This window comes from Gopherus flavomarginatus, chromosome 13, assembly GCF_025201925.1.
Source record: "Gopherus flavomarginatus isolate rGopFla2 chromosome 13, rGopFla2.mat.asm, whole genome shotgun sequence".
Taxonomy (NCBI): domain Eukaryota; kingdom Metazoa; phylum Chordata; order Testudines; family Testudinidae; genus Gopherus; species Gopherus flavomarginatus.
In genome coordinates, this window is record NC_066629.1 from 10,315,836 (window position 1) to 10,330,027 (window position 14,192).

The 14,192-nt window shown below is 43.2% G+C and overlaps 1 protein-coding gene across 2 annotated transcripts in view; it reads left to right on the plus strand.

Moving 5' to 3' along the window:
* FEZ1 (fasciculation and elongation protein zeta 1) overlaps window positions 1-14,192 on the plus strand; it is a 163,338-nt gene that overhangs the window by 106,909 nt on the left and 42,237 nt on the right. For both annotated transcript variants that reach the window (XM_050921709.1, XM_050921710.1), the window contains 2 exons: window positions 7,476-7,556; window positions 10,772-10,847. In XM_050921709.1, the coding sequence (XP_050777666.1) occupies window positions 7,476-7,556; window positions 10,772-10,847 (157 nt within the window). The remainder of the gene's footprint in view (window positions 1-7,475; window positions 7,557-10,771; window positions 10,848-14,192) is intronic.

A 14,192-nucleotide genomic window follows, 5' to 3' on the forward strand; every position in this document is an offset into this window, starting at 1 on the left:
TATGTGAGAAATCCCCACATGCAGTGAGACATTGCAAAGAGTGGATAGGGGTGATCGTAGCCATTCTGGAGAGCAGGGGAAGCTATCTCTATAAAGAGATAGGTATGAAATGGGTGCTTATAATAATCGGAAGCAATCTTCAGATTATTTAATTTAGATAAATGTATCAATTTAAAGTAAAAGCAGCCTTCCTCCCCAGAAGAATGGAGGCTGTAAAAGCAAACAACTCAGCCTTAATAGTCCCTATTAAAATCATTTCCACACTGCTGGTTTCCATGCATGAGAACTTTTCACACTTTCACAGAGACTCTACTGGTTTATATTTACAGGTAACCAAAGCTACTTAGTCAGATTAACTGCGGCTAAAAAATATGCTAATCTCAAAGAAATCATGAGAATTCACACCCAGTGTTCCCCAAATGTCTAAAAACTTGCGTTAATACCACTGCTTCTCAGGCCTGGTCTGCACTACAAAGTTAAGTTGACATAAGTCACCTTTCATTGATTTGTTTGTGTATGTGTCTACACTCAAATTTGTGTCCCGCCGACATAAGTGGCCAGCAAAACCACCATCCCAAACAGAAATGAGTCACTGTTGACAGACTGTGATCAATGCAATGTGAGCGTAGACACTGTGTGACCTGTGTCAGCTGTAACAGACCTGCAGCAGCTGTCCCACAATGCCCAACACTAACCACTCTGGTCACAATTGTAAACTTCATGGCCAGGGGTAACAGAGACTGGAAGCCCCCTTCCACCCTTAAAAACACCCTGTGTATTTATGAAAGACTGATTGCCCAGCTTGGCAAGCACACCTAGCAGCTCTCCCTGGTTGTGTGCAGCTGCCCAACCAGCTATGCCGGCTACACGCTCCAGAAGTACTCCTGCCTGCAGTAGACAGGAGGTATTGAATCAACTGGGCCTGTGGGGAGAAGAGGCACAGCTAAGGAGTAGTCATAGAAACATGGACATCTATGAACAATTTTCACAGGGGATGCAGGCAAAAGGGGTGTAGCAGAGATCATCAGCTGTACCATGTGGAAATTAAGGAATTGAGGGGGCCATAACACAACACTCAATTTGGTGCTGAGCCACAGACCTGCCACTTTTATGACAAGCTGCATGCCATACTTGCCAGAGACCTCACCAGCACCCAGCAGCCCATTGCAGATACCTCGGTGGAGCCCAACACACAGAACCCTGCTGTGAACAGCAACGAGGAGTAGAAAGAACACGTGATGAGAGGGTCCCGCTATGCTGCAGTCCAGAACCTGTTTAAGACTCCACCGCAGTCCAGCTGGTCTCACCAGCCAACCACGGATGAGCCCGATCCAGGGGAAGGAAACTTGGGTAAGTGTGTGCATGCATTTTCCCTTACACTGTTTAAACATAAAGATGGGCCTGGGCCATCCTAAGTTACCAAAGACATATGTATCAACTTTTCATTGCCTTACACATATGAGAAGAAGTAGCAGTACGGGTAGAGTGGGTATCTGCTCATTCTCAGTGTGGGGTATGCAAAGCAATTTGTTGATGCACATAGAAATGTCCCTTCTGTCCTCCTGAGAGATTTCAATGACACTTTCATGGACTCTGCAGGCCTCTCCCACAGGTTTCTAGGGAAGGCTGCCTTCTTTCTTTCTTCATGGTAGGACATTTTCCCACACTACTTTGTACTAAGTTCAGCTGACACCATTGCAGTAAACTAGTGGCATGTGGGCCCAGGAGGCTTCAGGAAGCCAACAGAAGCTGTGTTCTCTGTGCCTTTGTTACCCTCAGGATTGTGATTTCAGCAAAAATCACCCCGGCCTGTGGAAAACAGTGCCAATTTTCAGTGCCAGTGCCCTATACTTATACCCATAAAAATAGGGACCAAATTGTCTCAGCAACTGAAAATGTTAATGCCCTCCCCCCCCATGTGACCACTTTGATACTCACTTTGGCTGGGATGGAGAGCTGTGCTATGCAGAGGCACTCCACAGCTGAAGTGTCAAGAAGTATGTCTTATTAACGTTTTTTTACGGGAATGAGAGAAGGTAATTTTGAACCTTATATTTCACTTGTTGTGACTGTAAATACAATGATACATGTCTGTTTTAGCTATAGTTGCTGCTGTTGAGGTCTTGAAGGGTACCCTCTTCATACCCACGGAACGCCTGACTCTGATGTGAAGGAGAAAGAAGAGGAGATCCTACAAGCCAGTGCTGAATTGGCCTGGCTGGCCAATGGAAGAAGGCATGGAGAAAGATAGAAAGAACACGGGAAAATGGAGAAAGACCCAAGAATCTCATCAGGAAAAGGAGAGGGAGATGCACCAGGACATAATGGGGCTTCCAGGTAGCAAACACACATGCTGCAAACTCTAGTTGGCCTAGAGATCCAACAATCCTGGATTTGCCACCCTTTGCAGTCCTTGGAGACCTCCATAGTGGCATCTTCCTACACCCCACAACAATCCACTTGGCACTATGGGTCACATACGTACCCCACCACTCCACGCTAGCAGACAGTAAGGACAACTGCAACTTCACATACAGCATTGATCTACAAGAGGCACGGCTGCTGTATGTGTAGTTAAAATGGACTGCATTTGTGCACTGAAATGACACCTAGCAACTGCTTTTCTTAAATCTTTGCTGCCTTTTTAAATTTAAAGTTCTGTTCAGTTAATTTATGTTCGAAATTTGTATTGTGTTGCCCTTTTTTAGCTGCACATTTTTTCACTGCTTTCACCCATCAATAAAATTCTATTTTTGAAAACAAATTAATCTTTACTAGTTCATCACACATATTGCAGAATGTATAGAAGTACTCAAAGCATCCAGTATTTGTAAGTGTATGGCACCAGACAACTCATAGGTTCAAGAAAATGCCCAGTAGTACGTGTAAATGTACAGCAAGCACTGCTTAATTCGTCATTTCAGTGAGAGTGTCATATTATAAATGTACAGCAAAACACAAGAATTCATAGGTTTATTATAAGACAGTGTTATACACATAAATGTACACCACATACTGCACAATTCCTACCAGCCCACAAACCTTTGGGGCCAGAGAAAAGTACAGCACAGCACATTAGTGTGACTGACCTTTAAAACGCTCTTTCAAAGCCTCCTGCAACTACATAGCTCCATGTTTGGCTCTTGTAATGGCCCTTGTGTCTGGCTATTCTACCTCTGTGGTCCACCCTAGTGGCAACTTTTATCCCTTTGCCTTACAGATATTATGCAGGAGACAACAGGCTGCTATAACCATTGGGATATTTTTCTCATTGAGATTCAGTCTTGTGAGTAAACAATGCCAACATCCCTTCAATCTACCAAAAGCACATTCAAATTTTATTCTGCACCTGCTGAGCTGGTAGTTTAATCTTTTGGTGCTCTCAAGGTGGCCTTCATGAGCTGGGGAGCAAGGTGTAGGCTTGATCCCCCAGGATCACTACTGGCATTTCAGCATTACCAATGGTAATCTGCTGGTTGGGAAAGAATGTCCCTTTTTGCAGTTTTCTGAACAGTCCTGTGTTCTTAAAGATGACAGTGTCAGGCACCTTGCCTGACCAGTTCACACTAATATTGGTGAAGCGTCCCTGGAGATCCCCCAAGCATCCCTGGAGATCTTGCAAAACCATACAAAAGTAGCCCTTTCTGTTGATGTATGCTATAGGAAGGTGGTCTGATGCCAAAACAGAGATATGTGTGCTGTCTGCTGCTCCACCACAGTTCAGGAACCGCACTGTTGCAAATCAGTCCCCTATGTTCTGCACATTGCTGAGGCTATGTCTATACTACACAGCTTTTAGCGACATGGCTGTGTCACCAAAGTTGTGCCGCTAAAAGTCATGCAGTGTAGCTGCTGTTTGTCGGCTCTCCTGCTGACAAAAAACTTCTACCCCCAGTAAGTGGCATTCGCATTGGCGGCAGGAGAGCGCTCCTGCCAACAACGCGCTGTTCACACTGGCACTTGCCACAGCAAAACTTTTGTCTTTTGGGACACAGGGTTTAACACCTCTAAAAGACACAAGTTTTGTCATTCAATTGACAGTGTAGGCATAGCCTGAGAGCTGCAGTCCTGCACAGCAGGACATGATTGATGGCCCTACACAACTTCATGACAGCTCCCCAAACTGTGGATTTTCGAACTCCAGAATGATTTCCCTCTGACAGGTAGCAATCCAGCACTGCAAGCTTCTAGAGCAGAGGTGGGAAAAGTACAGCCTGTGGGCCACATCTGGCCCGTGGGACCGTCCTGTCCAGGCCTTGAGCTTCCAGCCAGGGAGGCTAGCCCCCAGCCCCTCCCCTGATGCCCCCTCTCCCCCGCAGCCTCAGCTTGCTGTGCCACCAGCGCTCTGCATGGTGGCGTGGCTGGCTCCAGCTGGGCGGTGGAGCTGGGAACTCCTCCTGCTCTGAGCAGCATGGTAAGTGGGTGGGGAGCAGGGGGGTTGGATAAAGGGCAGGGGGTGCCGGGGGCAGTCAGGGTACTGGGAGCAGGGGGCAGAGGTTATGGGGTGGTGGTCAGGGGATGGGGAAAAGGCGTTTGGATAGGCATGGGAGTCCCGGGGGGGGGGCTGTCAGGGGGCAGAGGTGCAGATAGGGGTCAGGGCAGTCAGGGGACAGCCTGCTTCAACTCCGACAGCCTGCTTCTTGCACCACAGCAAGACTCTGGCCTCCACCAGCCTTGGTTTCACCTGGCAAGATGACCCCAACATCACTCACTCTGGATTTTTCCCCAAACCATGTGATCTGCAATGTCCAGCCCTTTGCTGGACCATTCAGAGGGATAAGATGGTTCGTTTGGTCCTCTAAAGAGACAAACTGCATAGCTTACCACTTTAACTGGAGTTAAGAATCACTTCAGTTCAAACAGCACTGGACTGATTTAGATTAAAAGTAAAACAAAAGGAAATAGGATTTCACATGAGATCAAGTATAAAGAATAGACTTGTAAATGGTGCAAGCAAATCAAAGTGAAAAATGCTTTCTAGATACTAAGATTTAAGAATGATACAGTCTTGGTTCAAGGTAAGATTCTTCCCAAACCACTTCCCAGTAAGGTGGAAGGATATTCCTCCCCCTTTGTCGGGATTTTCTGTAAAAGACCGAAGTTCTCTGTCCCTTCGTCTTCTTAGGACAATGATAACTTGGGGTTCTTTGTACCTGTCTTTTATAATCCAGTGAACCTTAGAAATGGATTCTTCTAAAGGTTACCCCCAAAGTAAAGTTGATTCAAGCTGTGCAGAAGGTGGCATGGAGTCTGCTGATGAAGGAGATTCCATGCTGGCTTCTTCCCCCACCAGTGTTTGCTAAAGTGCAAATGAATGTCCACTTGACATGTTATTGCCAATTGATTCTGTGACACCTAGCTGGAGGAGTTGGTCTGTCCTTTTTCTGAGAGAAACTTGTTTATCCAATTCCCCAGACTCGTCTGGTAAACACAGTTTAGTTCCACATTCCTTCATATTGGTATAGTCCATTTGGGCATTTACCATACATACACCATGCAAGAATATTAATAATCAGTGTGTTATTGCTTTATATTGATATTTTACATGCTGCCTTTTGACAGATTATGGCATTAGTGAATTGGGGTACAGTGAACAGGTCAGATGATCTGAAACTCACTAACAGATACCAGTGACCTCTGGTCCTCTTGCACTGGGATGCTGTTAGGGTCACACTGGCATACTGGGTACCTACTCATGGTGCACTGCCCTTTTGCGTGGATATAAATACTCCTAGAGATCGTGCGATGTGCCCGTGCAGGTAGCCACGTATGTACAAGCACAAGCAATATGCTAACTGTGGCAGTTGTGCATAACTTGCATCAACCAAAGTTTGTCATGTAGACATGGCCTTAGACTGCAGAATACAGAAACAAAGGCATTGCCAAACTGCATCAGACCAAGAGTCAAAATAGTTCTATATCCTCCAACAGTAGCTAGTACCAGCTTCTTTCAAAAGAGGTGCAATACACCCCAAAGTAGGTACTTATGGAATAACCTGCACAAAGGGGTAAGTTCATTCCTGACCACTCCGTTGGATGTCAACTTATACCCTGAAATATGAGGATTTATAAACTTTCTCATTTTTAACCTTAGCTATTGCAACTCTGATTGTTCTTGCTATGTATATGAATGCCTAGTCCTTTTTTGAACTCTGCTAGTCTTTTGATTTCAGTGATATCTTGTGACAATGTATTCCGCAGGTTAATTGTGCATTGTTTAAAAATATATTTCATAGATTCCAAAGCCAGAAGGGACCATTGTGATTACCTAGTCTAACCCAGACAGGCTAGTTATTATCTAGTATAACACAGGCCATAGAACTTCCCCAAAATAATTCCTAGAGCAGCTTTTAGAAAACATCCAAATATGATTTAAAAGTTGTTAGTGGAGAATCTAGTATGCCCCTTGGAAAATTGTTCCAGTGGTTAATTATCCTCAGTGTTAAAAATGTACACATTATTTCCAGTTTGAATTTGTCTAGCTTCAGCTTCCAACCTTTGGATTGTGTTTCCTTTTACAAGTTTTAAATGTGCCACCTTTAAGTTTCATTCTTGTGTCCCATTATTTTTGCATCATGGGAAACAGAAGTGCCCAATCTGCCTTTTTTGGACCATTCATAGATTTGTAAAGCTTTATTGTATCCCCTCTTACTTATCTCTTCTCCAAAGCAAACAGGGCTGGAATCACAGAAGTTAGGCATTGTGATGCTGAGCATCACAGCACCTAACTTTTTGATGACTCCAAAATCACTGTGATTCACAAAGCCTGAGTTGGCAGCCTAGGCTCCCATACAATGAATTGGAAGAGATTATGCAGTAATTCACAAAGGTCAGCATCCTAGATGGCTTCCCACCTAAGATAGCCAATGGGAGATGCTGATCAGAGGAGTGTGTGCTCATGGAGATAAGCACCTAAATTGAGGCTAATCTAGGTGTCTGTCTGCGCTCCTGATTCTCAGCTGTGAAACCAGCTGGAGTTAGATGACTATCCCATTTTAGCAAGTGGAGGAGGAGGTGGTGCTGCCCACTTTATAATTTAGACCCCAGGGGCTGGAGCACTCAGCTGGGATGTGGGATGCAGCTTCAATTGCCTGTGTGTGTCTATAAAGTTGTTATCACCCTCTATCCCTTTCTCTCTCTGACCCAGGGGATCACATCTTCTTAGGAAGGACATTGAAAAAACGATAAACATAAAAAGAAGGGAAGGTAAAATAACACATTGGTTGGATGATGAGACACACAAGGAGTTGGTGGATGGTGCTAAAGCCACAATGTTCTAACCTAGCCACTTCTCAGACTATGCTGCAGAGAACAGCATTCTGTTACTGAGAACTAAAAAACTGATCTTTTTGTGAGGGCATTCATTAGAAATGATAAAATGTTAAAATATTGTGAACACTGCATGCCACACGAGGCAGTACCTCTGCCTGCTCTTCTAGCACTGCGTAAATCAGATGTTTTTCTCTTCTATGCAGCGATTCAGTATGGAAGGAATCTCTAATATCTTGCAGACAGGTATTCGGCAGACATTTGGGAACTCAGCAACTGATAAACAGGTGTGTATAAAGTCCTCTGCATAAATCAGGTACTCACAGGAGTGGATGCATGTCATTTCTTCTGATAAACAAAAACATTTCTACTTTTTGAACAGAGTCGGCTGATATTAAACCAATTGATTTACAAATATTTTTGCAAATAAAAGAGCTGAGTTTGGTTTGTGATGACTTTTGGGCCCATACTTTCCATTTTTCATGAGTCTTCAGGCACTGCTGGGTATTTTAGAAATTGTGTGCAAATCCTAAATTTTTCACACAATTTAGTATGAAGGACTGCTCATCTGAAAAGTCATGTCAGAAAATTTGTTATTCATTATTCACTAGGCACTAGTCATTCTTCTTTTTAGAAAGTTTCACTCATCCAAACAGGAAGCAGAAACAATACTGTGTGATTTAGATGACCAACCACATAAAACAAAGGGCAAATAGTTGAAATGAACAGTTTGCGATTAGTCAATTGTCTGAAAATAATTCATCCAGAGTATTTGGTGAATGCATATGAATAATGACCTTTTTAAAGAAGGATTCAGTAACCAAAAAAGGAGCTACATCATGGCCAGTATTATCTGTACGGGGTAATTCAAACTGCTCTGTCTGGAATTCTGAAATAAATAAGAGTGTGAGGAAAAGACATTTGGAATAAAGAAACTACACACTGCTCATCTCAGGTCTTACATCTGTTTGCTGTGCTCCTTGGCTCAGCCCTTCATTTCAATATTAGAAGATTTGCATTATTTTTCTGTCTCTCTCCAGCGCTTAGTGAACTGACTCAGACTATGTCCTCCATTATGAGCACATTTTAGTTCTGAAATAATCTAAACCATCAAAAACTATAGTGTTCTCATTTCCTAAACCCTCTGTGATCTCTTCAAGAGCTCCTTGTGTCTCCTTCCAGCCTCCAGAAAAGTTATCCAGAAAATGAGTACACCTTTAGGCTGTTGTAAGTCTTCTGTGGCTCTCTTGTGGGGCCCCAGGAGCCTCCAGGCTGGTGTTAGGGGTTGAAGATCTCTGGTAGCATATGTTGGATGGATCTGTGCTGCCTGGGAGGGATTTCACAAGGGTTAGATCCAGTGAAAGGACACAAGACCTCCATGCAGATGGCCCTGGCTAAACTGGTGGTCCATATGATACCCAATGTATCCACCACATTTCAGGATGTACTTATTGGCATCAACCCTGGAGTGCCAGATCCCATTCCCTCCAATGACATGCTATGGGGTCCTTTCTGAATAAGAATCCTTGTGGAGGTTTCTTCATAAAACATTCCTTCCTGCCACTTTTCATGTTAGAGGAGACAATTTTTCCCAGAGTTTGACCCACAATGAGTCCTGCTGTGCACCATTCACCCTGCATATAAAAAGAGGCAGGAGTGAGTCAGAAATAATAGTGCATGATCATGTGATTAATGACTGTGTCCTAAAGATCCATGCACACTAGGGGGCAGGGTTAAGATTATGGCCTTTCCTAACTTGTGAGTACTTCACTCAATAACAGTGACTGGGTTTTTGCCATTGTTTTTCTAAATTAATTCCCTAGGTGCTTAAAAGAAAAATTACTTAAAAATAAATTCCATAATGTGGAACTATTTGTTAAACAAAAGGGGCCTGCTATGTAGGATGAAATTAACTCGGACAGTGTAAAGCCTGAGTAGCTGGACCATCCCAGCCCTCTCTTTCTGTAAATCCACAAAATAAGAGTTAGATTGTGAATTTACCATCGTTGTCGATTAGTTTGGCTCGCTGTTGTTATGGCTGCTGAGCTACTTTACAGTCCTTGTGCTGAAGGTGATGCAATACCGTTCTACAACCCAAAATGTTTCGTTTAACATATTCATTAATGCTCTGGATGATGGGATGGATTACACCCTCAGCAAGTTCGCTGATGACACTAAAATGGGGCGGGGTAGATATGCTGGAGGGTAAGGATAGGATCCAGAGTGAGCTAGACAAATTGGAGGATTGGGCCAAAAGAAATCTGAGGAGGTTCAACAAGGACACGTGCAAAGTCCTGCACTTAGGATGGAAGAATCCCATGCACCACTACTGGCTGGGGACCGACTGGCTAAGTGGCAGTTCTGCAGAAAAGGGCCTCGGGATTACAGTGGATGAGAAGCTGCATAGGAGTCAGCAGTGTGCCCTTGTTGCCAAGAAGGCCAACGGCATATTGGGCTGCATTAGTAGGAGCATTGCCAGCAGATCATGGGAAATGATTATTTTCCTCTGTTTGGCAATGGTGAAGCCACAACTGGAGTATTGCGTCCAATTTGGGGCCCACCACTACAGAAAGGATGTGGACAATTTGGAGAGAGTCCAGTGGAGGACAATGAAAATGATTAGAGGGCTGGGGCACATGATTTACGAGAAGAGGCTTTGGGAACGGGGCTTATTTTGTCTGCAGAAAAGAAGAGTGAGGGGAGGATTTGATAGCAGCCTTCAACTACCTGAAGGGAGGTTCCAAAGAGGATGGATCTCGGCAGTGCTGAAATAATAAGAAGAAGAAAAAACTTTCAGGTTGACCAAAACATGCAATTTTTCTGAATTTTCAGCAAATCATTTTGTAAGTTTTGTTTACTCTGCAATGAAACATTTTGAGTTGATTTTGACTAGTTTAAAACATTTTTATTGTTTTTAAATGAAATTGCAAGTCATTTTGAAATGAAAAGTTTTGAACTGAAAAATTGTAGTCTTGTGTCAAAAATGTCTAAATGAAATATTTTGACATTTTCAGGCAAGTGGGGAGTTGACAGAAACAATTTGACAAACATGAATTTTCAAAATGTTTCAATCAATCCAAATCTGCATTTTTTCAGGGGGAAAAAACAACCAAAACCAAAAACTTGGGCCAGGATATTTCATCCAGCTTAAGTAAGGGGCTGGATGGAGTCAGAACTTTTCTGGAGGGCTCCCCAGAGGCCTTGTGTTTCCTCCAAAATGGTGGGCAGAATCTAACCCTTGCCTGCCTCTGGCATATCCCGAGCAGTTCTGTCCTTGTCATTCTTTGGCACCAATTGCATAGCTTGTCATACAAATATATAATATTATTGAACTTAAGATTATTTTCTAGAGCACTAGCCTCTTTACTTAGTAGGGTTCTTTGTTTGATTTCCTTTCTTTCATATCTCACACAATTCTGTAAGCAATTTGGTTTCATGCTTCCATCACATTAGCTTGCCCTGCAATAGCGAGAGAATAATGGTACATGTCATTCCTTTCTAGTATTTGAACACGGTTATTCCATATGAGAAGAAAGGGTCACCTCCCTCTGTGGAAGATCTGCAGATGCTGACAAACAGTAAGTTCCTGGGTTTGCCATACATATTATATCAGAATGCCATTTTAGGGTATCATTTTAGGATCGGTCAGTGATAGGGCCATTTGGGTGTAGAAGGACTTGTGAAATTCAGCAGGATATTAGACCCTCTATCATTTTGACTCTACTGAGCTTGGTTCTGACCTAGAAATCCCAAATCCCAGGAGATGTGGGACCGAAGCTCTCTTTGAAGAAATTTATACATTTCATGACAGTCATGTGCACTGGGTTTCATTTGCAGGCTTATATGTTCAGAGCGGAGCTGAATGAGACATTAGCCAAAATAAGAAAAGGCAAGAACGGCTTTGTTCTTTCAGGATAGCACAGGGAGAGGGTGTTTTTCAAATTCCTACAAACAAATAACATTCTTCTTTCTTATTTATCTGATTTCAAACTGTTACACTTTTTTTTTTTTGCTGGCAATTAACTTTCAGCTTTCTATACTGGAAAATCAGCATGTGCAAGAACATTTTGTAGGTTAAAAAGTATTTCATAAACATTCAACATCTATTAGCTAATGAATTTAGCCCCTAACTCTAGCTTAGAACAGAAAATAAAAGGCTGATATGTTGTGACACTCCTGGTATAGTCTGAGAAACTCTTTTGGTTCCTTCTGTGTCTCCATGGCAACTGTGTATTGTATTAAATGAAGCAAACACTGGCTCCTGTTCTTTTGAAAGGAATGAAATGCTATGAATGGCTGTTTTATACAATTTCTGTATAAGTGACATTTTGTGAGCAGTGTCCAAAACTGCTTGTCTCTAGTACCAAAAAAATTTCCAGAAAGGTTACCAAGGATAAGAGCTTTTTGCATAATTAATTAGTGTGTAAAATTGCATCAGATTGTGCTGCAAACATATATTATATTTAAGAAATTATTTTTATTGAGATAGAAGACATATCTCTCAGTGTTCTTTGAAGAACAACTAGCCCTACATTCACAGTCCCCTGAATTAAGGGCTTTCTATTCTGTTCACTATAGATTCTTGTCCCGCCCACATCACCATGGTCCCAGAGCGCTTTCCAGCAGCACATTAGCGACATGATTAATATCTGTCACGTGTGCCCTCCCTCCCCCATAGTATGCCAAGTGGACAGAAAGATTAAGAAGAATCACTGAAAGATGAAACTTTAACACATGAAGTGAAAACAGGAAATGAAAGTTACAGAAAACAAAAGTGAATCTGACCACTCTATAATGCAGTATACCATACTTTGTCTTCTCATCAAAGGAATTCCAAGGGCTTTACAAACATTACTAATTGAAACCTCTGGCTTGCAATAGAGGTGCTGGAACAATGTGTATAGTGAGGATGTTGAGAGCCATTGAACCAAACTGTAAAGCCTGTATATAATGAAAACCACTTATAGCCAGCACCTCTAACAGCACCCTAAGTTCCAGCACCTACGGATTGGGAAGTGTTACCACCCATATTTTACAGATGGTCACAGGGACATGACATGACTTGTCCAAGGTCATACAGTACGTCAGTTTGAGAACCCACAAATCATTCAGGCCCAATTTGTCAAAGCAGCCACTGATTTGGGGTATCCCAAATTTGGTTGCCCAAATTCAGACACTCAAAAGCAACCCGTCATTTGTAAACAATTTGGCATCAAACTCTATGTGTTATATATTGCCCATGGCAACCATTTTGTAGATTGTCCACATGTTATTTCTAGTACACTTAGAACACAGCATATTTTGAGATTAGAAACTTAATTCTAGGGAAATTGTGGTGAATCATGGGAGCTGTAAACCAGCCATGGAGCCTGGCCCATAGAAAAGAATGAGGGACTCAAAATTAAGATTCCAAGAGGCACCATGATGGTATTTCCAAATTTAAATTTTCAGTTTCAAACTACAAGTTTTCAAACAAAAATGTTTTGCTCCAATTTTTATCTGAAAAGTTAAATTTTTCATATGATTTTTTTCAAGCTGCTCTCCTTCATTCCTTTACTTGTAAAAAGAGACTCAAAACAGAAATATGTGTTCTTCTTTGAGAACTGCCCTGTGGGTGCTCCACTTCTGGTCCAATAGTTCTAATAATCTATGGACCTGTCTGTAATGGACAAAACTGGAATCCTCACTTCTTGTGGGTACCATGTGTCTGTCAGTACCATGGGTCCCCATTGTCAGGTAGAACAGGACTCTCCATCCTTTTCCATTGGATGATATTGAGGAGGATGAAGGAGACTGCTAGTTGGTCTTTTATTTTTCTGTTCAGAGTTCTCCAACATATCTGTTCAGTCACAGGGAAGATCACACTTGTCATCAAGGGTGAAGGGACCAACCCTGCCTGCCACTCCCCCTCATATGTGGGTCCCCTGCAATGGACATACTGGGACCAGTGTCAGAACCCCAGGACTAGAACCAAGATCTGTGGAGCCTGGGATGACTGGTAGTCCCACACTACCCCAGAGAGCCATGCAGAGGCACAGACAGGGAGCACTATGGTAGGTGTAGCAGGAAATGCTGTCCAAGAGACCCAGAGCGATGGTGCCCTGCAGCCCTCTGATTTCCAAGCTCTCTATTTAACCCCAGGGGTTGTCCCAGGAAGTCATCTGGGCAATCACACAGACTTCGGCCTGCTGCAATGCTAGATCCTGCGTGATTTCCTGATCTCCAATCTTCAACTTCAGCCTGACTCTGACCCTGATTCCTGACTTAGTTCTAACCTGGTACTGCCTCTGATCTCTGGTCTTTGACCCCAGCCTAACCCCGACTCTTGCTTACAGAACCTGGATCTTCTGATCCCTCCAGCTCCTGCACAGTGACAACCACCCCCTGATGAGCAGACTTCAGCCCAGTCATGACCAGTAGGCCAGACCGCCTATGCCCCACTCCATTACGACCAGCAGCAATTCATCAGACCACTGATACCATTACATAGGGAGGCCAGAGTCATATGGTCCTCTCCTCCACAGCCTTCCCATTGAGGAAAACATTTGAGGAGCAGGAGGCCAGGGCAGATAAAGAGGATTCCCCCTAAGGATTCTGATTCTTTGTTCTCACACCCTCCTCCTAACTCCCTGTTGGTGGATGCAGTAAATGAGCAGGGTAGACTATACTTTTCCACCTTTACCCCATATGACAGAGATCGAAAGAGATGGGATCACTTTGGATGGAAGTTCTACTCTTCAGCAACACTGCAATTCAGGATCGTGAACTATCAGGCCGTTCTGGCCAAATATAAATTATATATGCATACGTTACTTAGGGAGCAATTGCAGTCCCATCATCTCGGTGGGCCAATTATTGGCCAGAACCACTCTTCAACCACCCTTGGATGTTATGGATGCTGCTGCCAGGTAGATCTCCAGAGT